The 27,524-nt window shown below is 39.6% G+C and overlaps 1 protein-coding gene across 2 annotated transcripts in view; it reads right to left on the bottom strand.

Annotated features, from left to right (window-relative positions):
- Positions 1-27,524, bottom strand: part of DENND2C (DENN domain containing 2C) — an 88,178-nt gene that overhangs the window by 17,169 nt on the left and 43,485 nt on the right. Inside the window, exons 2-12 of one of the 2 annotated variants that reach the window (XM_030823229.1) lie at positions 25,499-26,509; positions 23,841-23,977; positions 23,323-23,435; positions 22,224-22,394; positions 18,733-18,829; positions 11,411-11,455; positions 9,048-9,235; positions 5,291-5,400; positions 2,587-2,656; positions 1,140-1,217; positions 452-592 (exon numbers count right to left, since the gene is read on the bottom strand). In XM_030823229.1, the coding sequence (XP_030679089.1) occupies positions 452-592; positions 1,140-1,217; positions 2,587-2,656; positions 5,291-5,400; positions 9,048-9,235; positions 11,411-11,455; positions 18,733-18,829; positions 22,224-22,394; positions 23,323-23,435; positions 23,841-23,977; positions 25,499-26,304 (1,956 nt within the window). In that variant the 5' untranslated portion in view covers positions 26,305-26,509. The remainder of the gene's footprint in view (positions 1-451; positions 593-1,139; positions 1,218-2,586; positions 2,657-5,290; positions 5,401-9,047; positions 9,236-11,410; positions 11,456-18,732; positions 18,830-22,223; positions 22,395-23,322; positions 23,436-23,840; positions 23,978-25,498; positions 26,510-27,524) is intronic. The other variant, XM_030823230.1, reaches the window with a different exon arrangement.

The following is a 27,524-nucleotide window of genomic DNA, read 5'->3' as shown; positions in this document are numbered from 1 at the left end:
GAATCAGGTGAGCTAATGTTGGAAAACAATCCCTAGTGCCAATGCTATGGATCCTGTTATTCTTATATAAGTTAAATTCAAGAAAGGTCTGCTACACGGGGTCTGTGAAGCTTCCTATACTAATGCCAGGACCCAACAGTTTATTTTTGTGCTGTAAATCAAGATCCTTTATTCCTTCTGACAATAGTATATACAGTCTTCATTTATCACATGAAATTGTCATTACAAAGGGACTCAGTCTATGTATGGTAGAAAATCTCTGGGTCCTGGGTCTAGGAAGAACTACGTCACAGATCAACTGGATATTTCTCCAGTGCTTTATGGAAATAAAACATATTCTTTACAGTTTATGGAAAAGGGAAATCTATCCCCTTGGGCTCTGGAAACTGCCTACTAGTGTAAGTCCTGCTTTTTAGTGGCTATCAGATCTTTTCAAAATGAGCTAATTTACCTCATCTCCAGCCCCAGGGAGGTAACTCTTAACTGTGATGGTGCGTCCAGGAGCTGGGAAAGGAGCTTCCATGACACTTCGCATGAATGGGTAAACAAGGGCTGGAGACATTTCTCTTCTCTTCTCTACTTCATCCAGAATCTATACACGCAAAGTGTTATTTTATTATGGACTAAGTTAAAAAACATAAAAGAATGCTATTACAAGAACTGCCAAACCTGGTGTACAAACTTTAAAATAACCCAAATAAAATTTAAGACAGATAAGCTTCTGCAATCAATAAAAGTTAAATAAGCATCATATCTCTTGGGAGGTATCATTATACCCTGAAGAAAAGTTACTAACATAAATCAACTTATTTTTAAAGGAGAAGCCCCTTTTCGGCTCACTAAGGGAGGGGCAAAGAAGGTGACAGTGACAATGATATCCTGCAATTTAGTCTAAGAAAGACACAAGACAAGATAAGCTTTGGACTATGTTCTCCCTTAAGCTGAAAGATCTAGCAAACCAAACTGAAGCTGATATAGCAACAGCAAATGGATTAGACGTGTAAGTTTAAGCCTTCAGGCATGTAGTTCCTAGTTTACTAATAGGGAACCTTTCTGAAGTAACATGTTAAACTCTATGCCACTTAATATTGAGAGCTCAAAAAGGACACCATTTTTCATACAGCTCATTCTCCACTCACCTTTGAAAAAAGATTGAAGCAGCCTAGGCGACTAACCATGCAGTATACCTCAGGCAGTCGCTTTCCTTTGCCTTCTGGCTAAAAGATAAAAACAACAACAACAAAAAAATCAAGCCGCATACGTTTTTATTAACGCTAATTTGGACTATTAAATATCTTTTACTACTCTTTAGAACGGAGCAGTAACCAAGGCTCTCATCTTCAGTGAACACTGAAAGATGTGAAAAGTGCTAAAAATAATAGCATGGTTTTTTTGTTTTTTTTATTATTATTTTTGCACACAAAACAATAAACATTTTCTAAAAGTACATACAAACAAAAAGATGCATATCAAACATATTAGGAAGGTTGCACATGGGAAGATGGGGAATAGAAATGGGGGGTGGGAATTAAAGAAAATAAATGAGAGAGGGACTTTGTATGGATCAATGATAATAACTCAATCCTCTATTTGACAAAGAAGGAGAAGGAAGAGGAAGAAAAAGAAAGTGGGATAAAGGATCAGAAAGGGAGGAAAATAGAAAAAATTAGAGTATGACTCCAGGGTAGACCTGTTTTGTTGTCGCTTGGTTGGTTGGTTGGTTTGTCAGTTGTATTTTTCATATGTTTCGCTATGTTGGCCAGGCTGGTCTCGAACTCCTAGCCTCAAGTGATCAACCCGCCTCGGCCTCCCAGAGTACTGGGACTACAGGCATGAGCCATCACGTCCAGCCCCCACATTGCTTCTGGCCTCTGTGGTAGACCTCCCAGACGGGGCAGCCGGGCAGAGGCGCTCCCCACATCCCAGATGGGGCGGCCAGGCAGAGGTGCTCCTCACTTCCCAGATGGGGCGGCCAGGCAGAGACACTCCTCACTTCCTAGACGGGGTGGCGGCCGGGCAGAGGGGCTCCTCACTTCCCGGACGGGGCGGCCGGGCAGAGGCACTCCTCACATCCCAGACAATGGGTGGCCGAGCAGAGACGCTCCTCACTTCCCAGACAGGGCAGCCGGGCAGAGGCGCTCCTCACTTCCCAGAAGGGGCGGCCGCGCAGAGGCGCTCCTCACTTCCCAGTCGGGGCGGCCGGGCAGAGTAGCATGTTTTATTCTAGGTTTAATGAAGCCACCCAAGCAAGAAAAAAGCCCTAATATGGTTGGTGGGTAACTCAGAGCTCCTTCAAGTAGCTCATTGTATACTATTCCAAATATATCCAGACTGAGATTCAGCCACTATGTCATCAGTTACTTCCTCTATTATAAACAAATAAAATAAATCCATACCCCTTCTCTTCTAGAACACTCCATGGTTAACCCCCACCTTGCTCTTGCTGTTTAAAGCTAATACAGCTTCCTTAATACACAGATCATTGAGCATCCCTCAAACTCATCTAGAGATAGTGTTTCTGAAGTTCCTACTCTGACTCAATTGTTCCTTGACCAACCCTGTCTGTAACACAAATCTGATACTTACCAAGAGCTTCTTACAGTAACCAAACCACCGGCTTCCATCTTCACCAGTCAAGACAAAGGAGAATGTTTCACTGAAAAAAGAGCCAATAGTTAGTTTAGGATCTAAACAATTACTTATGGCATTCTCCATGGAACAAACAATTGAAAACTAGAGTCCAAGTTTTCAAGTGATCTAAGAGGAGGCATAATATTACATTCAGTGCAAGTCACACTCCTCCTAAGGAATGCCCAGGCCTTAAGAATATCTTGCCTTGTACTGGAGTGAGAGAATAGGTATGAGATAAGCTGTTGATGTTGGTTCCTTTTGTTTTCTTATTCATCCACTCTAGGTATTAATCAGGGTTATTTTCATTTAAATTTTATTTTTATTTTTTAAGACAGTCTCACTCTGTTGCCCAGGCTGGAGTGCAGTGGTGCAAACAGATCTCACTGCAGCCTTGACTTCCTGGGGCTCAAGTGATCCTCCCACCTCAGCTTCCCAAGTAGCTGGAACTACAGATGTGTGCCACCATGCCCCACTAATCTTTTAATTTTGTGTAGATATAAGGTCTCATTATCTTGACAGGGCTGGTCTCAAACACCTGTGTTCAAATAATCCTTCTGCCTCGGCCTCCCAAAGTGCTGGGATTATAGACATGAGCCACTGTGCCTGGCCTTATTTTCCTTTTGTTGAATGCCCAATTTAGTCAAACAGATAGGTAAGCTACAAAGACTTTTGATATGTCATTTCTCAGTTCCAAATTCATCTCTTTATTTCTGAGAGGCTATATAGAGCAGTGATAGGCAAAGAATTATATCCTTAATATGTAAAAATTATTAGGAAAAATTTCAACTCCTCATTAGAAACATGGGCAAAAGATATGCATTGATAATTTACAAAATGAAAACCTAAATATGCCCAAGAAAGAAACTCAGACTCAATAATCAAATAAGTCCATTTTTTGTTTTCTGAGACGGAGTCTCACTGTTGCCTAGGCTGGAGTGCAGTGGTGCGATCTCTGCTCACTGCAACCTCCGCCTCCTGGGTTCAAGCAATTCTCCTGCCTCAACCTCCTGAGTAGCTGGGACTACAGGCATGTGCCACCACACCCAGCTAATTTTTTATTTTTAGTAGAGATGGGGTTTCACTATGTTGGCCAGGCTGGTCTCGAACTCCTGACCTCAGGTGATCCACCCGCCTCGGCCTGGGATTATAGGCATGAGCCACAGCACCTGGCCAAGTCCAATTTTTTTTTTTTTTTAAGAGACTGGGTCTCACTGAACAGAACTTAATTTTCTGAAGACATATTTATTATCTTCCTTCTTTCCTCCCTCCCTCCCTTCCTTCCTTCCTTTTATTATTATTATTATTTTTTGGACAGGGTCTTGCTCTGTTGCCCAGACTGGAGTACTGTGGCACAATCATAGCTCACTGCAACCTTGAACTCTTGGGCTCAAGTGGTCCTCCTGCCTCAGCCTCCTGAGTAACTACTGCACACCACCATGTCTGGCTAGTTCTTTTGGTATTTTTTGTAGAGACAGGGACTTGCTATGTTGCCCAGGATGGTCTCAAACCTGGCCTCAAATGATCCTCCCACCTTAGCCTCCCAAAGTGCTAGGATTACAGGTGTGAGCCACTGCACCTGGCCTAAATCCAAACTTGAACAATATATATATGTCTGTATTTGGCTAAAAATAAAGATTGGAAGGGAATATGACAAAATATTTACAGTGATTACCTTTGAGTAACCAGACTGCCAGTGATCTGTAATTTCTACTTTTTATTTACTCTTCTGTGTTTCCCAAATACTCTAGAATAAACATATATAACTCGTTGTGGGGAAAAGCCAGCCACAGAGCAGCCAGGCCACTATGAAAGGCGCTGTTTATAAAGGTAGTAGTGCAACTGACAACACAAGAGCATCAACAGTGATGGCTGAGAGATGAGAGTGTCAATCAGGCTAAACTGCTTATGAGAGATAGTAGCTTAGTCTGGAGGCAACGCGAAGTTGAAGTGCAGAGCTATTTAAGCAACAGCTGAGGCTATTATCCGGAAGGTAATTACCATGTGATATATTCAATGAATCAAGCTTTTCAAACTAAATGGCATCATCAATAATTATAGTTTTGAACAAAGCAGGCATCTATTAATATTTACAAGCAGAATTCAGAGATTATGATAGTTTATTAATTAAAAGTAGTAACTTCCTCTAGACACCTGGAAGAAATTCTTTAATACTTCCTTTCTTAATATACTACACTTCCCAAACTGGAGCCTCCCTTTGTACAGGTTCCACAGAGGAACATGAAAGCTGGGCTGTGGATTATTCTGTTAATTTGAAGAAGAAAGAAGATGAAGATGAAGATATTGCTCTGTTTTATCTCTGTTTCTAGGTTGAGTCTCAAAATCCAAGTCTTTTTTCATTTTCTGTCCACTTGGGAGCATTTCTGATTGTATGTAAAATAGAACTTTTTTTTTTTTTGTAGAACTGGCAAACTGAAGAGACTCTCAAATTTGTTTTCCTTTTGACACTGAAATTATTCCATTTTTTTTTTAAGCCCCACATAGGAAATGTTCTAATTCTGCTTCTTCCTTTCCTCCCACCACATCCTTGACTTGCCACAGTATTCACATAGCTTCACTAATGGCTCTACCCATTTCTCAAATACTCTGATTTATTTTTGCAGTTCTAATGAATAGAAATCAGATAAATTAGCCCATTTACCTCTTGAGTTCTGAGGTTGGCATCCAGTCCTTTGAATCAGGAAAACAAAATTTTGGGATAACTTTAAGCCTCTCTTCCATGTCTTTGGACTGCTTATAGCCATGATCATCCTGAAAAAGATAACACCATAGGTGACTTAAATTATACTATGTAAGTGGGGAATAGAAATAAAAAACTCAGCCTCATCTTAGGAAAAAAGGTCTCTGATAAGCCTGAGCAGTTGCTGATAAGCCTCAGCATGGTTTTGTACTGCTTAACAAAATTAAAAAGTCAATTCTGGAAATCACTGAAGATGCACTGAGAACAGAGTTACTAAGAAAAAAGAATCCTGTTTTTACTTAGAAATGGTATCTGTGGATATCTCAGCATCTACTCTAAGAGAGATTAGTGAAAAGTTTCCTATCAAGAGGTAAAATCTTAATTCAGGATTTACACACTAATGGGAACGCAGTATTTTTATGAACCGTGGGAAATCTGGTCAGCTCAAGACACTTTCCAAACAATAATCAAAGAAGCTTTGAAATGGTAGATGAATGTTATTTAGAAAAGATACGGCCAGATGCACTGGCTCATGCCTGTAATCCCAGCACTTTGGGAGCCCAAGGTGGGCGCATCACTTGAGCCCAGGAGTTGGAGACCAGCCTGGGCAACATGGTGAAACCCCATCTCTACAAAAAATACGAAAGTTAGCTGGGTGTGGTGGCACATGCCTGTAGTCCCAGCTACTCGGGAGGCTGAGAAGTGAGAGGATTTCTTGAGCCTGGGAGGACAAGGCTGCAGTGAGGCATGATTGCACCACTGCACTCCAGCCTGGGTGACAGAGAGAAACCTGTCTCAAAAAAAGAAAAAATAGAAGATACTATTTTGAGAATCCACCCCATATATAATCATTTCCTTTAGTATAGAATCTTTGCTACCTAATTGCTGGTTTGCAACTTCTTGTAAAATTTTAGCATAGAAGACCCTTTTGCATAAATCTGGTACTGTACTTATATGACAGTCTAAATTTCAGTAAACCAGACATTTAGAAATTAGTATGACCTGTCCTCTATAAAAACAAGCCCTTAAGTCTAATTACCATATTGCCTTCAGATAACTAATAAAAATGATCTCCCCTTTAATTTCTTTTTTGTTGTTGTGAGAAGGAGGTCTTGCTATGTTGCCCAGGCTGGTTTCAAACTCCTGTGCTCCAGTGATCCTCGTGTCTCAGCTGGCCAACTAGCTGGGATTACAAGCATGTGCCACTGCACGGCTCCTTTAATTTCTTAAAAAAAACTATGTAGCCATTCTGGGTCACTTAACAGTGCTGTGACATTGTACTTTCAGGCTACATTGAGAAATTTTATGAGAAATTAAACTTACTGATTATTTATAGTAGGGGTTTCTTTCTTTTTTTTTTTTTTTACTGTAGGGATATTTTTGAGGACTTTTTGAAAATGAGAATCCATGCAGGAAATGTCTCTTAGATTCCAGTACAGTTGTACTTCACCAGCTTTTTTAGTGAAACATATAACTCAGGGTTATAAACCCAAAAGTCCTAAAGTGGCCAAGCAGATAACGGAAATGAAAAAAGTGGTCCAAGTAATAAGCAGGAGAGTGAGTAAATGTCCCTATTAAAGGGATCACTGCTTACTAAGGAAAACTACATAATTCAGACAGCATAATGCAAAATGAAAATGTGGAGCCCCTTGTTCAAAAAGCAGAAAAAATTAAATATAAAACATATTTTCTTCTGTGGCCTCTGTAATGGAGTTTTTATTTGCTACTTAATGTCACACTCCCTCAGACATGAGGATCCTGGGGGATGAGTGTAGACTCTCCCAGACACCCAGGTGCTGCAGTCTGCAATCCGGTACACAAGTAGCCCACAAGGTGCTGGGTTTCCTCTCTGGGTAGCTGCAGAATTGAGACTCTGTGTTTCAACTAGGGGTTGGGAAGTTAAGCCAGGCATCTCCCCTTCCCATGGGGGCCACCATTCCAACCCACAGCAGTTGAGCAATCCCCAAAAAGTCACCCACAAGTGGCACCACCAGCCCAGGCCAGGGAAAGCTGCCCCATGCCTTGCCTGGAGATGTTGCAGGGCAATGCTGGTCTGATCCTAACCCTCCCAATGCCTGTGCCCAGCCAGGGGGAGAAAGTGGCAGTAGTCACTGAGTAGGGGTGGAAAGGGCACTTGCTAGGGCCCAGGGAATCAGGCAGTGGAGAACAGGACAACAAGAGAACTCATTGTAGGGAAGCAGCAGAAGTTGACACCATGCATGAACTCAGGCTTTAAGACCTTGGCACATGCCCAGTTTTCCTATCAGACTTCATTTACAAAACACAAATTCAAAGATAAAATTATTTAGCATTTCAAGATGGTGACTGCAGATCATTAAACCCTACACGCAGGGCCCTTCTGAGTGAGGGCCTTATGTAACTACACTGGTCACCTGCTCTGAAGTCCTGCTCCTTATTAAGCTTCAACCCATTCCTGACACTTAGGAATGCAGGCTGTGTTGGCAGTCTTTCCGGTTTCTCAGGAAAAGGCAGAAATACAGATTTGTATGTGAAATTTGATTGTTAAATGTTGGCAACAAAATTATTGTTGTTACTTTTACACAAACACTATGCAAAGCAAAAGAAACCCAACCATGTCTGTGGGCTTAACTGGTTCACAGGCTCAATAAGCTCTGTGAAACAGAGACTAAGAAGATCTTTTTCAGTAGTACTCCCATCATCTAATCCTGACAAATATTAGGTATTTTAAAAATATTTGATTAAATGAATGAACAATTTTTTAAAAAAAGGTAGAGAAACCAAATATTATTGTTCATAATAATGGCTACCAAAAATTAATACCTACCATTTATCGAGTACATACTATGTGCCAGGGATGGCATTAGCACTTTATATACATTATCTCACTAAATCCTTACTAATAATGGATAACATCATATTGAGCTTACTATATGCCGGACACTGTTCTAAGTGCCTTGTATAAATTAGCTTATTTAATCCTCACTATGACTCAGAGGGGTAGATGCTATTGTGATTTCCCCCATTTTACAAATTAAACAACTAAGACACAACGTGGTGGCTCACGCCTGTAATCCCAGCACTTTGGGAGGCTGATGTGGGTGGATGACTTGAGGTCAGGAGTTCTAGATCACCCTGGCCAACATGGTAAAACCCTGTCTCTACTAAAAATATAAAAATTAGCTGGGCATGGTGGCACATGCCTGTAGTCCCAGCTACTCAAGAGGCTTGAACCTGGGAGGTGGAGGTTGCAGGGTTGCAGTGAGTCGAAACTGCACCACTGCACTCCAGCCTGGGCAACAGAGCGAGACTCTGTCTAAAAAGAAAAAAAAAAAGAAAGAAAAAGAGAAGTAACTGCTTAAAGTCACAGAACTAGTAAGTGGGAAATGCAGAGCTTTCACACAGAGTCCATGCTCTAAATCACCACCCTATTCTGTCACATTTATTATTCCCCTCCTTAAGGATGAGGAAACTAAAGTTTTGTAACTTGTTAAAGATTATTAAATGGCAGAGCCAAAAATTAAAAAAACTAACTAGGAAAATGAGCTTGTTTTGTTTTGCTTTGTTTTGCTGGGTTGCAGCTCATGCCTAACATAAGATGTTTTCAGCCACCAGATCCTACCACAAGTACAGTATTGGTAAAAACTGGTTGAGATAACAAAAACCAAGAGGACAGGAAATAAATGTACACAGAGACACAGAAACATTCCTGAATGCCTCTTGGCCTCCTTGTACCTACCTTGCCAGGGAATTGTTGTATGACCTGGGGAATATAGCTTATTCCTGATGGTTTCTTCTGTAGAGACACCACCACAAAAAGTTCAAACAGCTGCTGCTCCTGTAATTCAATAAGATCCCGCTCCAAGGTCTGGTAGTGAGGATTCCTCTTGGAAGACTGTTGCAGTTGTGCTAAACGTTTATGGCGATCTGTAATGAAATCATGGAGCAATGTTTTTTTCTCCGTAGCCCTACCTTCCTTCCAGCACCCAGAGGTCATGACCCACACAGGATTAATCTTCACACAGTCACTGCTGAATGAATGTTGAATAACCAGCATCTGCCACATAGACATACCTGTTAGGGCTGTGACATACTAGGGGGAATAAGTGCAGACCCTCAAAAGTGTGCAGGGGCCTCACTCCACTTCTGGCCAGCAATGGGACTGACATTCCATGTCCCAACCAATACTTATGTATGTCCCAACAAATAATCTATGCTATCCCATCTTTCATGGCATCACACCAGGAAACACGGAAAATGTCACCAAAAAGCACTAGACTGACAACAGATGCTACTGCTGGGAATGCCATGAAATCACAGGGTGCCAGGTGGCAGGGGGCAGAGATTTGATAAAATAATTGAGTCCTAAGTACAGAAAGGGGTGAATTTGATAAATTAAAATAAAAATTATCCTCACATTGAAGAAACTGTCCAGTTCCCTTCCCTCCTTGCCACATATTACTAACAATGAATATATGCTTGTATCAGTAAACAGTGCTAGATGCAAGAGAAAAAAATTAAGTGGAAGAAGACATCCATTAGCTGACTTTCTCCAAAGAATAAAATTATGGAAGCATACTATTTAAACAGTCATAGCAATACCAATTAAAACTGGATAGCATCTATCCTCTATTCTCATTTATCTCTAAATTTTGAGCAATTGGGTGGTCCCCACTGAAGGAAACTGTGGACTTACAGAAGAAATAAGTCTACACGTCCCAGTGATTTGCTTATGTGTAATTCTGAGCCACTGATAGACTCAACCTCTAATTGTCTTTCCTTTCTTTTTGATATAACGCATTCGGTCCCAAAAGAAGTTATACTATAGATCAAAATATTAAGAGCATTTTAAAAAATTCATTCTGGAATGGCTCCCCGGAATTATCCAGTACATTCAGTGCTCTAGGCAAAGCTTTACTTACCTCAAAGGGCTGAGTTCAAGTCAAGAAAATTTTAGGTCCTGTTTCTCAGCAGTAACAGCCCTAAATTAGTCATCTTTACACATCTAGGCTGAACCTGATGATTATTAAATTTCACCTTCAGTCAGGCTACAGAATCAAACACCTAAAGCAATTCAGGCCAGTGGAGGAAGCACAAGACTATTAATCATAAAATTAGGGTGTCAGATTAGGAACTGGAACTGCCCTGTACTCAGCTTTGATAATGCATGTCTTCTACTTTTTCCATGGCTTAGTATGTCAGTCACTTAAATAGGAAGTAGATAACTTGCTGTGATAACTAGAAAACATCATCGTTAGATGAAGGATGAAGGCACCATGAAGTGCTTGGACAGAGTCAGAAATGCATGGTGCATTCTATATTCTACTAGAAAGTAAACAGCACAATAATCTGGAATATAAATGCCTAAAATAACAAATAGATATTTCCTTTTTTGATGTCAGAGATATCAAAGTTACTTAAATAGTTACACTTGAGTGGCTATAAAAAATCAGATATTTGGCTGGGCACGGTGGCTTACGCCTGTAATCCCAGCACTTTGGGAGGCCAAGGCAGGCAGATCACGAGGTCAGGAGTTCGAGACCAGCCTGACCAACATGGTGAAACCCTGTCTCTACTAAAAATACAAAAATTAGCTTGGCATGGTGGCACATGCCTATAATCCCAACTACTCAGGAGGCTGAGGCAGGAGAATTGCCTGAACCCAGGAGGCAGAGGTTGCAGTGAGCCGAGCTTGCGCCACTGCACTCCAGCCTGAGTGACAGAGGGAGACTCCATCTCAAGAAAAAAAAATCAGATATTTACTGCTCAGAGGATGATTCACACACTCTGTTTTGGCTGCCAGGAAACTACTGCATATATGTCTGGACATGCAGCTCTTTACCACTCTCCTAAGAATATTCCATTATAAGAACCATACTGTTTTGCTTCACTCCACTATGGGAGACTTTAAATGCTGTCAAACATCTGACAGTGTTTACTTCTGTTTAATTCTCCAAACCTCAACAGGCTCTGAAAATAAGGAAATCATCTACAAAATGGAACTTCATGTGGGGAAAAACATGCTTAGTCACAAAGGTAGGTGCCACTCCACCTAACCCATGATCATCACAAGAACGGGAGCAGCCCCATTGACTCACTCACTCTTTGGCAGATACTCGGCATCACTTTCATTCCCACTGGTTTCACCTGAAAAGAGAGAAGGAGTTTCCATTTGTATTGTCCAACAGTAGGAAGTACATGAGGATGAGAACAATGTACACCCACAAACCTGGGGACTTGGAGTAAGGGATAATAAAGCTGCTGAGCCTTTCTCCAAACCACTTGGTTGTATCAAGTTAGGATAGTTACCAAAAGAGAGTAAAAGGCTCAAAGAGGAAACCCCTCTACTACATCTTCTTCCCACACCCTACCTCACTCCTCGGCTCCCCTCTCATCCCTAATTCTAGAAACTAATCGCATTTCAGACCAGTTTTAAGAAGTCTAGTTCAGAGTGGATTCTATTTCTATATCCACATAGTTGTTTGTATATTCCAAATAAAGTATCAAAGGCAAACACCAACAGGGCTAAATAAGAATCTAAACACCAACCAGACTATAAATTTAGAATAACAGGAAAACATGAGAACTAGGAGAGAGATATTACCAAGTCAGCCTACCTCTTCTATGATGCCTCTAAGTGCCTCTAAACTACTTCTAGTCCATATTGATCTTTTCTTTACTACAAATTCTCATAGTACTCATACTGCTTTGAACTATTCTTACTTTCCCCAATCAGATTTTAAGTATTTTGGGGATAAGGGGCTATCTTGTTTTCCCAAGGGAGTGTTTTGTATAATTCTGAGAGCACAGGCAACACACACACACACACACACACACACACGCACACAAAAAGCAGCTTTTAAAATAAATAAATGAAGCATTTCTAGATTAAGTTTGAAAAGTTAAAGCAAAATAGAAATACAAAGAAAGGGAAAAAATAAGGCCTAGAAGTCATAAGTGAAATTTGATTATATAAACTTGTATCTAATTTAAAAATCAGTATTAAACTCAAAAAGTGAACAATAAACTGGGAAAATATTTGTAAACACACTGCACATACAAGGCTAAGTTTCTTAATATTCAAAGACTGTTACAAATCAAGAAGAAAAAGCACAACAGAAAAAGGAATAAAGGGTGGGAATAGGCGATTCATAGAAAAAGATTTATAAGTTGTTGATAAGCATGAAAACTGCCCAAATTCATAATGAAATAAATGTAAATTAAAATAATAAACAAGACATACATTTTCAACCATGATATTGCCATAAAAAACTTTAATAAAGCATAGTATTTATTGATGAGGATTATGGGGAAAGAGGTATTTTCAAATGATGTTTGTAGAAACAAGCTGTTAAAATCTGTTTGTGGGACAATTTGGCAGCAGTTATAAATTTTTTTTTTTTTTTTTTTTTTGAGACAGGGTCTCACTCTGCTGCACAGGCTAGAGTGCAGTGGCACAATCTTGGCTCACTGCAACCTCTGCCTCCTGGATTCAAATGATCCCCCCTACCTCAGCCTCCCGAGTAGGCTGGGACTACAGGCGTGTGCCACCACACCCAGCTAATTTTTTTTTTTTTGAGACAGAGTCTCACTCTGTTGCCCAGGTTGGAATGCAGTGGCACAATCTTGGCTCACTACAACCTCCACCTCCCGGGTTCAAGCAGTTCTCCTGCCTCAGCCTCCTGAGTAGCTGGGATTACAGGCGTGCCCCGCCACGCTGGGCTAATTTTTGTATTTTTAGTAGAGACAGGGTTTCACCGTGTTAGTCAGGCTGGTCTTGAATTCCTGACCTCGCGATCCGCCCGTCTTGGCCTCCCAAAGTGCTGAGATTATAGGTGTGAGCCACCACACCCGGCCACCCAGCTAATTTTTGTATTTTTTGTAGAGACAGGGTTTTGTCATGTTGTCCAGGCTAGTCTCAAACTCCTGGGGTCGTGATCCACCCGCCTCAGCCTCCTGAAGTGCTGGGGTTACAGGTGTGAGCCACCATGCCTGGCCAAAATTTTAAATCCATATGTTCTTTGATTAAGCTCACTGCTAGGAACTTATTCTACAAAAATAGTCTTACATAGAAATATAAGTAAAAGATGCACTTGCAGCATTGTTTGAAGATTTTTATGTAGACACACACACACACTTTTAAATATCCACAGGTTAAATAAAAGGTTAGAAACAACTAAACTGTCTACTAGCTAAATAAAATTTTACATCTATACAATGAAATACAGTACAGCTATGTGGATCTCTATGTGTTGATACTGAAAGAGCTCTGAAATACATTAATTAAGCTTTTTTAAAAAGGAAGGCATACAAAGTCTGAATAGTGTAAGAGTATTTGTGTAGAAAATGTATTTGCATGCACATGAAATTTTCTAGGTGTGCAAGGAGGAGGTTTGGAAAACTCTGGCTTTTCATTTTATAATAAGGAATAAGAGAACATTAAAATAAATGCTGCCTATTCTTAAGATAGGTGGGAAAGACACATAAGAGATGTTACAGAAAAAATACTTATTTAAACATTGCATATTACATATGTTTTATAACTCAAAATTAACCACCATGACAAAAAGTATAGTGTGACTATAAAATATTATTCAGAGAAAAACAAACACTGTGAGCTCCTGGTCCTATCTATAGTCTTAGTACCAGGTACCTCTTAGAAACTTAGGAAGTGTTTGGAAAGAAAGAAAAGAGAGAAGAAAGGGAGAAAAGGCAATATAACCGGAAAAGCCCTTATAAAAGATCACTTAATTGGCTTAATATATTCACATCTATGGGTTTTGATGACATGTATTCTAAGACAACGAATGAAAGTTAGCAGGATTATGAGCCAAGAGAAGAATCTACTGAGAATCTACAGGGATCGAAAAAGTACCAGATTGTCCTCTTTTAATATGAGACTTCAACACACAAAATTATAATGACAGAATTGAAGAAGTCTGATAAGTCATTTTGTAATACCTGAAAACTGAAAGTTAAGAAATATTTACAGCCAGGTATGGTGGCTCATGCCTATAATCCCAGCACTTTGGGAGGCCAAGGCAGAAGGATCACTTGAGCCCAGGAATTCAAGACCAGTCTGGCAACATGGTGAGCTTTTGTCTCTACAAAAAATTAAAAATTAGCCGGGTGTGGTGGGCATGAGCCTGTGGTCCCAGCTACTCAGGAGGCTCTGGTGGGAGGATCGCTTGAACCCAGGAGGTTGAGGCTGCAGTGAGCCATGTTTGCATCATTGCACCCCAGCCTGTGTGACAGAGTGAGACTCTGTCTCAGAAAAAGAAAAAAAAAACTGAAGAAATATTTAGGTTGGAATATATTTAGTAAACTCTAGCAGGGACTTCAGAGTAGGTAAATATAATTATCTATTGTATTAGGCATTGTTGATATATAGTCAAAAGCTTAAGGAGGAAAATGAAAATCTGAGAACTGTGATGATAAAGCCAGGAGATCCTCAGGCATGAGAGAAATTCCTCTGGTGCATTGGAGGAGTTGGTCACAGAGGTAGGTAAAGGTAAATGCTTATTTTATTTGAGCCATAAGTAAAGTGTTACAATGTAGAGGCTGCTCCTTTTTTCTTTACTTTTGTTTTGGACAGCAGAAGTTGGCTAGAAGTTGGAGGATTTTTTTTCTTTTCAACACTAAAACAGTTAAAACAAATTTTTGGCTCTTCAAAAACTTGTCTTAGAACCAAATTTACTACAATGTTCCTAATCCATAAGGCATAGACATACAAATAAATTAAGGGCTTGGTAATAACCTACTTAGAAATACCTGGGCACAGTGGCTCACGCCTGTAATCCCAGTACTTTGGGAGGCTGAGGCGGGTGGATCACGAGGTCAAGAGATTGAGACCATCCTGGCCAACATGGTGAAACCTTGTCTCTTCTAAAAAAAATACAAAAATTAGCTGGGCGTGGTGGCACACGCCTGTAATCACAGCTACTTGGGAGGCTGAGGCAGGAGAATCCCTTAAACCCAGGAGGCAGTGGTTGCAGTGAGCCGAGATCACACCACTGCACTCCAGCCTGGGCAACAGAGCAAGACTCCATCTCAAAAACAAAACAAAACAAAACAAAACAAAAAACCTGAAGAGAGTAGTTATGAATAGACTGCTGTTAATCTGAGAAAATGTTAATGTTTTACAAGCACTTGTCCTGGCCCCAGTGTATGATAATTTATGTGATTTGCAATGTATAATTTATTTCCTTATCTATAAAACAATGAAAATGCTATCTGCCACAGAGTTACTTAGAAAATTAATAATAATGCACCAGAAAGGATGCAGCACAATATCTGGCACCAGTTTCATTTTCTATGCCTAGTTTTAAATAACACACAAAGATACCTTTGACAATACCATTGTTGAAGATAAAATAACACGGAAAAGAGATGATTAAACTGCTAAAAATCAAGATTTATGAGAAAGTTAACCGTTGATGATAGAAAAAGATAAGCTACATGGAGCCATGCTCCTTGATTCGAATCTATGCTTCCTCTGTCTTAGCTTCTTTGTTTGTAAAATTATAATAGTCCCTACCTCCTAGTGTTGTCATACATTATACATGAGATAAAATATGTAAAGAAACTATTACTTCATTCCACAAATGGTAGCTACTATTAATAACAATGACCAAAAGTATTTCTTCCCCAGAGAAGACTGAAACATGTTTTAGTAATTGCCTCTCAAATTATGAAAACTCATGTTAAAAACAGTGACCAGCTGATTTTAATCAGTACATAGCAGGAAACAGACTTAAGATGTAACCCAGATTTTATTTTCATATAGTAAGTTGTTAGAATATAAAATAGGTTTTTAAGAGTAATTAAGAAAATTCTGGCTGGGGGCTGGGCGCAGTGGCTCACGCCTGTAATCCCAGCACTTTAGGAGGCTGAGGCGGGCGGATCATGAGGTCAGGAGATCGAGACCATTCTGGCTCACATGGTGAAACCCCGTCTCTACTAAAAATACAAAAAATTAGCCGGGCATGGTGGTGGGCAGCTGTAATCCCAGCTACTCGGGAGGCTGAGGCAGGAGAATGGCATGAACCCGGGAGGCGGAGCGTGCAGTGAGCCAAGATCGTGCTACTGGACTCTAGCCTGGGCGACAGAGCAAGACTGTCTCAAAAAAAAAAAAAAAAAAAAAAAAGAAGAAAATTCTGGCCAGGTGTGGTGGCTCATGCCTGTAATCCTAGCACTCTGGGAGGCCCAGGCAGATGGATCATTTGAGGTCAGGAGTTCGAGATCAGCCTGGCCAATATGGTGAAATCTCATCTCAACTAAAAATACAAAAAATGAGCTGGGTGTGGTGCCGTGCGCCTGTAACCCCAAGCTCCTCAGAAGAATGAGGCAGGAGAATCACTTGAATCCAGAAGGCAGAGGTTGCAGTGAGCTGAAATTGCACCACTGCACTCCAGCCTGGGTGACAGAGTGAGACTGTGTATCAAAAAGAAAAAAAAGAAAATTCTGTCTTTAGAAGTCTGCAAAAAGAAGAAACATTCTCCTGTGCTATGACTTAGCTGTTGTTTCTCACTAAGGAACTTATAAACAAAAACTGCTAAATTCTACATATTTGCCAGATGCATTAGTCCATTTTCACACTGCTGATAAAGACATACCCAAGGCTGGGCATGGTGGCTCACGTCTGTAATCCCAGCACTTTGAGAGGCTGAGGTGGTGGATCACCTGAGGTCAGGAGTTCGAGATCAGCCTGGCCAAAATGATGAAACCCCGTCTCTACTACAAATACAAAAAATTAGCCGGGCCTGGTGGCAGGCGTTTGTAATCCCAGCTACTTGGGAGTCTGAGGCGGGAGAATCCCTTGAACACAGGAGATGGAGGTTGCACTGAGCCAAGATCATGCCATTGCACTCCAGCCTGGGCAACAAGAGCGAAACTCCATCTCAAAAGAAAAGACATACCCGAGACTGGGAAGCAAAAGAAGCTGAACTTGACTTACAGTTCCATATGGCTAGGGAGGCCTCAGAATCATGGTGGGAGGCAAAAGGCACTTCTTACATGGTGGCAGCAAGAGAAAATCAGACGAAGCAAATGCAGAAACCCCTGATAAACCCATCAGTTCTCATGAGACTTATTCACTATCACGAAAATAGTATGGGAAAGACCGGCCCCCATGATTCAATTACTTCCCCCTGGGTCCCTCCCACAACATACGGGAATTCTGGGAGATATGATTCAAGTTGAGATTTGGGTGGGGACACAGCCAAACCATATTCCCAGACAACCAAGAATCTTGCATAAGTTTTTAAGAAAGTTCTAATGATTTATTATGAATGTTGACAATTTCTTAATTAACAATATACGTTTTATCTAGGCATCTGAAGGATAAAACTTATTATTTTTTTCTTTTTTGAGATGGAGTCTCACTCTGTCACCCAGGCTGGAGTGCAGTGGCGTGATCTCACCTCACTGCAACCTCCGCCTCCTGGGTTCAAGTGATTCTGCCTCAGCCTCCTGAGTAGCTGGGATTATGGGCACGCGCCACCATGCCTGGCTAATTTTTGTATTTTTAGTAGAGACAGGTTTCTCCATGTTGGTCAGGCTGGTCTCGAACTCCTGACCTTGTGATCTGCCTGCCTTGGCCTCCCAAGTGCTGGGATTACAGGCATAAGCCACCACGCCTGGCCAGGATAAAACTTATTAAATGACTACAAGTTGAGTACCACATACCTTCAGTCAAAAAAAAAACACAAAAAACAGATAAATCAATATAAATTGTCCAGTCTGAAGAACAAAGATTGAAAAATATTAAAATATCCTGAGAAAAAAAGACTAATATTTTCCTACCTACAAGACTCTATACTGATAAATGATTATAAATCAAATAGTGATTCAATTTGTCTATGAAATTTAGTCTCAATGGTTTATGATTATTTTTTCATTTATTTATTTGTTCATCCAATAGTTATTACTTGGCACACAATTAAATAAAATGGATTTGAGAAACAATCCCTTATCTTAAAGTAGTTTATGCTTAAGTGGGATAACAGGAAAGTAAACCAAAATTTATTTATTTATTTATTTTTTTGAGATGGAGTCTCGCTCTGTCACCTAGGCTGGAGTGCAGTGGCGTGATTTTGGCTCACTGCAAGCTCCGCCTCCCGGGTTCACACCATTCTCCTGCCTCAGCCTCCCGAGTAGCTGGGACTACAGGCGCCCGCCACCACGCCCGGCTAATTTTTTGTATTTTTAGTAGAGACGGGGTTTCACCGTTTTAGCCAGGATGGTCTCGATCTCCTGACCTCATGATCCACCTGCCTTGGCCTCCCAAAGTGCTGGGATTACAGGCGTGAGCCACCGCGCCCGGCCCCAAAATTTTTAATACACATCAAACATTAAGTTATATGGTGATTCTCCTCTCATATCCTGACAGCTACAGGATAGCTGGAACGGAAAACAATTCTTACCTTTTGTGGGAGGTAATTCCTTTCCAGTGTAAGAATGTAACTTTACCTTCTTCTTCCCTCTTTTAGATTCAAATATGTCATCTATTTTCAGTACAAGCTGAAAAAAGACCAGAAAAATACAAATTAAGACCAACACCCAAAAGTTTCACAGTTTGATGACATTAATCTATTAGGGATGCTTATTCAGACAAAAGACCTATTTTATAAATAGAAACCTTTACCTTTTTGAATTTTGGATTTAAAATGATGATCTTTAATTAGATGATATGTTGTTCTAATACCAAGTTCACATAACATGGGGAAGGAAAGCGGGAAAGGATATTGGATGAACCCAGCACAGGCTTTTAGATTCCTTGTCACTCCATGTCACAACATGCAGGAAATGTGGCTATTGCCCTTTGTATAGTGATCAAGCCTTTACTATTAAACTCAAGTTTTCACTTGCCTGGAGTAGGAAGTGGAACCAACTCATTTATCTGAAAGGCAGGGTGAGGCATAGTTATTTCTGCTCCCAGAAATTCTTCCCAAGGAGCAGATAAACATACTTAGAAAGCTTTTGTCAAAGGGAATATTCTAAGAGTACTAACATTGTAATTTATTTTAGAAATATGTCATAAAATTAGGAGAGCCAAATATACTCAAATACAAAAACTATGTTTTTTCTTCCACTCATCAGTCTATTTCTCAAGCAAGTAAAATCCAGACCATTTATTTTTAAATTGTTATATAATTGCTTCTCTCCATTTCATAAGTATTACTCATTAGAAATTTTTCTTTGCTGCTGGGAGAGGTGTGTGTGTGTAAGAGAGACAGACAGGAGACACACACAGAATGCAGTAAAAAAGAGGAAAGACTCGGAGCTGATCAACAGGTACTTTTAAAAGGAGGAATTGATCAGTTTTTCTATAAATATTTTTCTTTTTTTCTTAAAATTCCAAGCTTTTCTTAAGTATTAGTCCTGATTTAGCATACTTAATGCCTAGAATTACAATTGTTAGGAACATTATATATGATAACAACCAATAAAGTTGCCTGAGAAAAATGCTTTTGTATTCTCTTTTGTCCTTGTTTCTCTAGCCATCCTGGCAATCGACAGGCAGTGAATCAGTCCAGTGCAAACCACTGTCCCCTGCCAACCAGCCACCCCCCAAAAAACATGCAAGAAACATATGCTTCCAAAACCAGATTATTACCACATCTTTGGATGAGTTTGTGCTCTTAAAGATTTTTATCGCTGCAATTCAAGTGAAAAATTGCCAATGTTCTTAAATATTACCATTACAAAAAACAAATAAGAGAATCTAAAATTAAAAAGTACTAAGGGCTATAGGAAAGATGTATGGAAATAAATATATATTTGGGTTACATAATGACCCAAAATAGCATAATTATTAATTTGCATTTGAAAAGTAGAATCAAAAGTATATTCAAGTATAAGGGAAAGAGAACTGTTCTAAAACTATGCAATAAAGTGATAAATTTAAATTTCTGTCATGAGCTAGGAAGAGGAGCCTTCTAGCTACAAGAAATACTGTAGAATATTCTTCCTAAGAAATGATGGAAATCATACTGCTGTACACACAACACGAACAATAAAGGCAGTAGGAAATGTACTCTAGCAAACAATCCCACACAGGCTTCCACAGCAGGGAAGGAAAGGAAGAGTGGGGAAGAGGCAAATGGACTAGATCAGTGAGGTGAAATTGTGGAACAGTTTCCCTTCCAGGGACAGCTGGAGGCATTAAAGGGGAAATAAATGAAAATGGACTTTCTTATAGAATGTTGTTCTAGAAGATACTCCAAAGCCAAAATTTGTATTGCATAAGGGACATCCTAAAAAGATTTAATCCAAGGAGGGTCACAGGTAGAAATGATGTCATGGCTTGTTCCTGCCTGACAATTAAGAATTCATAATCATTTTTTTCTCCTCACTTCTCCAAAAACCTTCAGAAAAAATATTAGAAAGGGAAAAGTTAGATCCTATCACCTACAATCAGATACAGAACAAGCTTTGAGTACTTGAGACCCATAATACATAAAACACTGAGGCATGAAATCGAAAGCGCTGTAAAAGCCTCCCTGGGTCTCATTAAACTCTATAAGCCATAATTCCTAAATATGTGTTAATGCCATTATAAGAACCACATCTTAAATGCAATCCCTTAAGGTGTTTGCATTCTTCTCCCTATTAACACACAATTTGTTGTTGCTGGGCCATGTGGGAGGCTGCTTTGTTGTGCCAACATGATCTACCAGAGGACGGAGCTACTGCAAGATGCCTGGCAGTTCTTTAAGACTCTTTTTAAAAAAATATTCCTCATCATACAAAGAAAGATAAACAGTTACATTTTTTTTTTCACTAAGAGAGATCAGTTTAGCTTTAAAAAACCTCTATGTCTTTAACTTTTCACATAGTAAAGCGGAAGGGGCAGACAACTGATAAGAATTAAAACTGTGGAATAGAATATTTCCCAAGGAACAAATCAACAGTTACTAACCCAAGAAACAGATGTGACTTTTGTTTAATGTTAAAATCAGGTACAAAAATTACATGTTAAATGAACACATATAGCTAATTCAGATGGTATTAAAGAAGGAATAATATTTAAGTGATCTGATTTCTTCATTACAGCAGAATATCTGCATAGTATTTTGACAATCCTGAAAACACCCTGCATTACAGAAGAACAAAGTAACAGAGAAAATTTAAAATTTTTTCATATAATTTCTTAAGTGTTTCTCCTAAAAGAAAATGTCTATTAGTCAGGTGCAGTGGCTCACACCTGCAGTTCCGGAACTCTGGGGGGCCAACGCAAGAGGATTGCTTGAGGCCAGGAGTTCAAGACCAGCCTGGGCAATATAGTGAGACTCTGTCTCTACAAAATAAGTAAATAAATAAGAAAAAAATTTATATGTCTGTCTGCAAGTAATCTCAATTTCTTCATTTTGGTTGCAATGCTTCTAGTAGAGATGATGTACAGACTTACTGCCTTTTATCCCTTGAGGGAGAAGTCATTTATTTATTATGATTGCTGATAATTTCCATTCCCAAGTAATAGATTTGTTTTTTTCTTTGGAAATTTTTGCCCCAAATAAATGGCATATACTTTTTCGTTACTGAAAATCTGTAAACTCAAGCACAAAACTGAACTCACTTTGGCAATTATATGAATGAGTGAATTAGAACAACACTGAAGCCATCCTGAGAGAATGCCCTTGAAATAGGCGGGAGGATTTCAATGAGAGCTAAGGTAACTGAAGTGAAGTCCCCATCTAAATCAATTTAAAAATCCATAACGAAACTCTGGCAAAAGCCATTCATGCACTTTTCTAGCATGAGCAAAAATTTAAAACTTAACGCTGCCTTCTAAGTCTTCTAATCCCAGTAGGTCAGTTCTAACCTATTATTCATTTCGGTCTAAAGTTTACTTATTCTCATTCATGGAAGTGCTGAAGTAAGAGTCAAAGAATGAAAGCACTGGAGTCTTTACCCTTGGAAGATTTTTCCTTTTCATGTTTGCAACTTCACCAGCTCGGAAAAGCTTCCATTCCGTTAAAGTGACCGGCAAAGTGGTATCTTTTGTGAGCTTTGACCGCAAATAAGCTTGTGAGTTCTTTACTTCCATAGTCTTCCGGTGAAGGAACTGAGGTTTGGGAGGGAGCTAAAACAGGAGAAGATGTACTGGTTAGATCACCTAGTTTTGCTGTTGTTGCTTGTTTGTTTGAGATGGGGTCTTGCTCTGTCGCCCAGGCTGGAATGCAGTGGCATGCATGATCACGGCTCATTGCAGCCTTGACCTCCTGAGCTCAAGTGATCCCCCAACCTCAGCCCCTTGAGCAGCTGGGACTACAGGCACGTGTCACCACATCCGGCTAATTTTTTTTTTTTTTTTTTTTTGGTAGAGATGGGGTTTTGCCAGGTTGCCCAGGCTGGTCTCAAACTCCTGGGCTCAAGCAATCCTCCCACCTCAGCCTCCCAAAGTTCTGGGATTACAGGTGTGAACCACTGCACCTGGCCAGCATCATCTAGTTAATGCCTGTATTATCATACAAAGTCAAAGCTATTCCAGAAATGTATTTATCCTATATTTCCTTTAAAATCATTTCAAATGAAGATAACATAATTTCTTTCCTACCATTTGTAAAGAAGTTTCTCAGGTTTCTAATCCAAAGTTCCACTACAGGGTAATCAAATTCCCAGAAAACAATGGCTCACAGTTTTCATGAACTCTAGGGAGCCTTTGCTTTTAGGCGTCTCGCATGCTTTCAGGGACTAGGAAGGTAATTTAATGGCCATAGGTTGATGCAGACTAATAGGGAGAGTGGGAACTATAGTAAACTGAAAAGTTCATGGCTGTCTAAAGGCATATATATTCAATTATTTTTGAAGTGTTAAAACAACAACCAAAAAAAAAAAAAGCTGTATGTTATCCCAAAAAAAACAAAACAAAAATAAAAAAAACCACCACCAACATTAAAACTTACATTTCTGTGCCTCTTAGTTCTGGACCCAGTTAAATCCCCTTATTCTTTTTGTAGATACCATGAATAAGATTCTAATGTTTTCTTCAATTAATTATCTGGTTATACCTTGGGTGCTTTAAAAGCACTTTTAGCTGGTGGTAGCTTCCATGCTGAAGGTGATCTCCACATAGGTAAAGGCTGCACTGGAATATCTGCATATGGATTTTCTTTGGTGGGATCTTAAAAAATAATTTTAAAAAAGTTACATGAACATAATTAAATGCAAAGATAACCACAGCTAGCAAAAGAAAGAAAAAGCTAACTATGTTCAGCTTTCTTATTCTACATTGCTGTAGGGATGTGGGTTTCCAGATCAACAGCAATTTAAGCTTATGGGTCCAACAGAGCTAAAAGAATTCTCAAAATACGATATTATAAACATGTACTTATAAGCCGAGCAGTCTGTCACATTAGTTGTAAAATTCATTAGAGAATAAAATAATTTATACACCAAAGGTTTCCATGCTGAAGAGAAAAATGTAGAGCAATATATGCTTGATTATAGAAGAAAATACCACCCTACAATTAAGGGCTTCACCAAATACATAACCATTAAATTTAATTGCAAAGTTGTCAACACCTACATATGATATCTTCATAGATATTGTCCTCAGACTGTGTGTAATAAAGTGCTGACCCAGAATTTCTTCCAAGTTCTTCACGAATCGTCTGTGAGTTCCGATTTCGAAAGTGCTGAATATCCTCAAATTCAAAGGATTTCCTTAAAAAAGGAGATATATTTTAAAGTTATATCTTTCAAAACTCTAATCTTTATTTTTTTAAATTTTTATTTAGTTATTTGTTGATTGTTTGTTTTATTATTATTTTTTGAGACAGAAGCTCAGTCTGTCGCATAGGCTAGAGTACAGTGGCACAATCTTGGCTCACTGAAACCTCTGCCTCCCAGGTTCAAACGATGCTACATTGCTGCAGGGATGTTGCACCTGGGATTACAGATGCGTGCCACCATGCCTGGCTCTTTTTTGTATTTTAGTAGAGAAGAGGTTTCACCATGACCACCAGGCTGGTCTTGAACTCCTGACTTCAGGTGATCTGCCTGCCTCGGCCTCCCAAAGTGCTAGGATTACAGAAAATTCTAATCTTCTTTAAATTGGTATGGGAGACAGAAATAAATAAGTACAGAACTTGTGTGCAAAATTACAAAGGTGTTTTATCAGAGATCTAAGAATAATGAAGTAGGCTGTGCCTTATAAACACCATGAGAAAACTGGATGCTTGTAGCCAATGACATTCATGTTCTTCATTGGGTTCCTTTATTAAGTTCACTTCGTAAGGAAAAGTGGGGCTGAGGCCAGCATGCCCTAAATGAAGTGGAAGAATGTTACTGCTTCCCTACAGATTTTTTTGAATTTAATTTTTATTTTATTTTATTTTAGAGGCAGGGTCTCATTCTGCTGCCCAGGCTGGAGTGCAGTGAAGTGATCATGGCTCACTGTAGCCTGAGCTTTTGGGGTCAAGTAATACTCCCAAGTAGGTAGGACAACAGGAACACATCACTACACCTGGCTAGTTTTTTCTTTTTTCTTTTTTTTTTTTTTTGTAGAGACAGGGTCTCACTATGTTGCCCTGTCTAGTGTTTGGCTGGTCTTGAACTCCTGGCCTCAAGTGATCCTCCTGCCCCAGCCACCCAAAGTGCTGGGATTGAGCCACCACACCCAGCTCCTATAGATTTTTTTTTTTTTGAGACTGAGTCTTGCTGTGTCACCCAGGCTGAAGTGTAGTGTCACGATCTCAGCTCACTGCAAGCTCAGCCTCCCAGGTTCAAGCATTTCTTCTGCCTCAGCATCCCATATAGCTGGGACTAGAGGTGCACACCACCACGCCCAGCTAATTTTGTATTTTTAGTAGAGACAGGGTTTCACCATGTTGGCCAGGCTGGTCTTGAACTCCTGACCTCAAGTAATCTGCCAGCCTCAGCCTCCCAAAGTGCTGGGATTACAGGAGTGAGCTACCGCGCCCAGCATTGGCCCAGATTCTTAAAGATGTATTAATAAAATGGAAGGTGTTCTGATGCTCTTATGTCAATAGATTATCTTAGATATTACTACATTTCTACTTTTTTCACTTCTTATTTTCCTTCCACATTAATCAACACCTGTATGTTCAAATCAGGGCCATCACCTAAGCTGGGAAATGGAAACTGGTTTGAAAAGGAAAAAGAAGCTCAATAATCCTGTAAGGAAAATACCTACAAGTCTTTATCTGTAGGATAAAAACATACCTTTTAGATCTTCCTCTGATTTTTCCACCATATTTCTTTGGTTCAGGTTCCTCAGAAGAGGCCAAAGAAGATTGTGCACAAGAATTATTTTCACAGTATTTTTTGTCACAGTTTCTTTCTTTATATGGCGTAACACCAGATTCAGATAAATATCTGAATGTCCTACGAGGTTTTGGCAAAGGATTTATGGAAGGTCCACATTCTTGCCCCTCAGGTTCAGAGTAAATATTTTCTAAGCTCTTGGTTATTCCGTATGAACTATCCAGAACTCTGAAGTTCAGTTCTTTTTCTGAAGAGTCACAATGTTCTAAAGCCAAATTTAAGAGTTTATCTGGGGGAAGTGCTTCTATTTTCTTCCACAGTATTTGTGAGGTATAGAAGTTTCCTGGAGGTAATGAAGTCTCTGGATCTAAGACATCTTCTTTACAGCTTTCCATTTCTTTGACCCGAGAACATACCCAGTTGGATTCTGATTCATTTTTAAAGAAGTGTGTATCGTCATATTCATGTTTCTTATTTTCATTCTCACTTTGATCATGGCTTTTGGTATCTTCATTTATATCTAGACCCACATTTTCACAGCTGGTTACATCCAAGTTTTTGCTCTTTCTCTCAGCTATAGGATTTTTCTTCAGACGGATCTCTTGGTGACAGTTATATCTCACTCCAAAGTCCTTTGGATGCCACTTTTCTGGATTAGATATACCATTAGCCCTTCCTTCCCATTGAGAAATTTTTTGTTTGATGTTTTTGCAGTGGCTTCTTGACAGTGTCTGAACAGCAGTACGAGAAAAACCAACATCCATGTTCCCAACTGGGTGAATGACAAGTGATGAATCTTACAAAGGTTCCATTACAAGTAAATGTGAAATATTGTATTCTTTATCCTGTCAGAATCCAAATGATTCCAGTATTTTCCCTTCATGTTTAACTTGTAAATCTCTTTGTAAAAAGAACAATTTTGATCAGTGATCCTTGTTGAAAATGGCTACAACCTGATCCTGAATAATCCTGTTAAAATGACACAAAAATATGTTAACACATTTTATAATTTCCTAATTTAAAACTCCACTAAAACATTGCCCACCTATCCCTACATGATTCATATGCATTGCATATGTAAAAACGTACCTGTCATCTATTAAGTAATTCAACTACATAAAGGCACTCCTAAGATGGTGAGATAATAATACTAACAAAACGTTATTTGTGGTATTTTTCAAATTGTCAGCTTTAGTGTTCTGCCATATTTAATTTCCTAAAGTTAGGTAGAATGAGGTTTTAGAAGAGATTATACATAGTAGTATACAATATTTTTGTAATAAATTCTTTTTTTTTTTTTTTGAGACAGAGTCTCGCTCTGTCACTAAGGCTGGAGAGCAGTGGTGGCGATCTTGGCTCACTGCAACCTCTGCCTCCTGGGTTCAAGTGATTCTTCCACCTCAGCCTCCTGAGGAGCTGTGACTACAGGTATGTGCCACCACACCTGACTAAGTTTTTGTATTTTTCGTAGAGACAGAGTTTCTCCATGTCACCCAGGCTCGTCTTGAACTTCCTGAGTTCAAGCAATCCACCCCCTTGGCCTCCCAAAGTGCTGGGATTACAGGCATGAGGTACCACACCCAGGCATAAATTAATTATTTATGAAACCTTCTTTTAATGAAACAAGGAGCATATATATACACAGAATTACAATCTCAAACCCCCCCCAAAATTTATGTATGTCCACAGCAAGAGCCAGTTAGCATGGAAACACACCAATAGCCAACTTTCTCCTCCTGTCCTACGTTGATTAATAACATCAGCCCATCTCACTAAAAAGTCAGGAAACAACAGGTGCTGGAGAGGATGTGGAGAAATAGGAACACGTTTACACTGTTGATGGGACTGTAAACTAGTTCAACCATTGTGGAAGTCAGTGTGGCAATTCCTCAAGGATCTAGAACTAGAAATACCATTTGACCCAGCCATCCCATTACTGGGTATATACCCAAAGGACTATAAATCATGCTGCTATAAAGACACA

The sequence above is a fragment of the Nomascus leucogenys genome, chromosome 12 (assembly GCF_006542625.1).
Source record: "Nomascus leucogenys isolate Asia chromosome 12, Asia_NLE_v1, whole genome shotgun sequence".
Classification (NCBI taxonomy): domain Eukaryota; kingdom Metazoa; phylum Chordata; class Mammalia; order Primates; family Hylobatidae; genus Nomascus; species Nomascus leucogenys.
The sequence above is the reverse complement of the archived record's forward strand: the minus strand, read 5'-3'. Positions and strand labels throughout refer to the sequence as shown.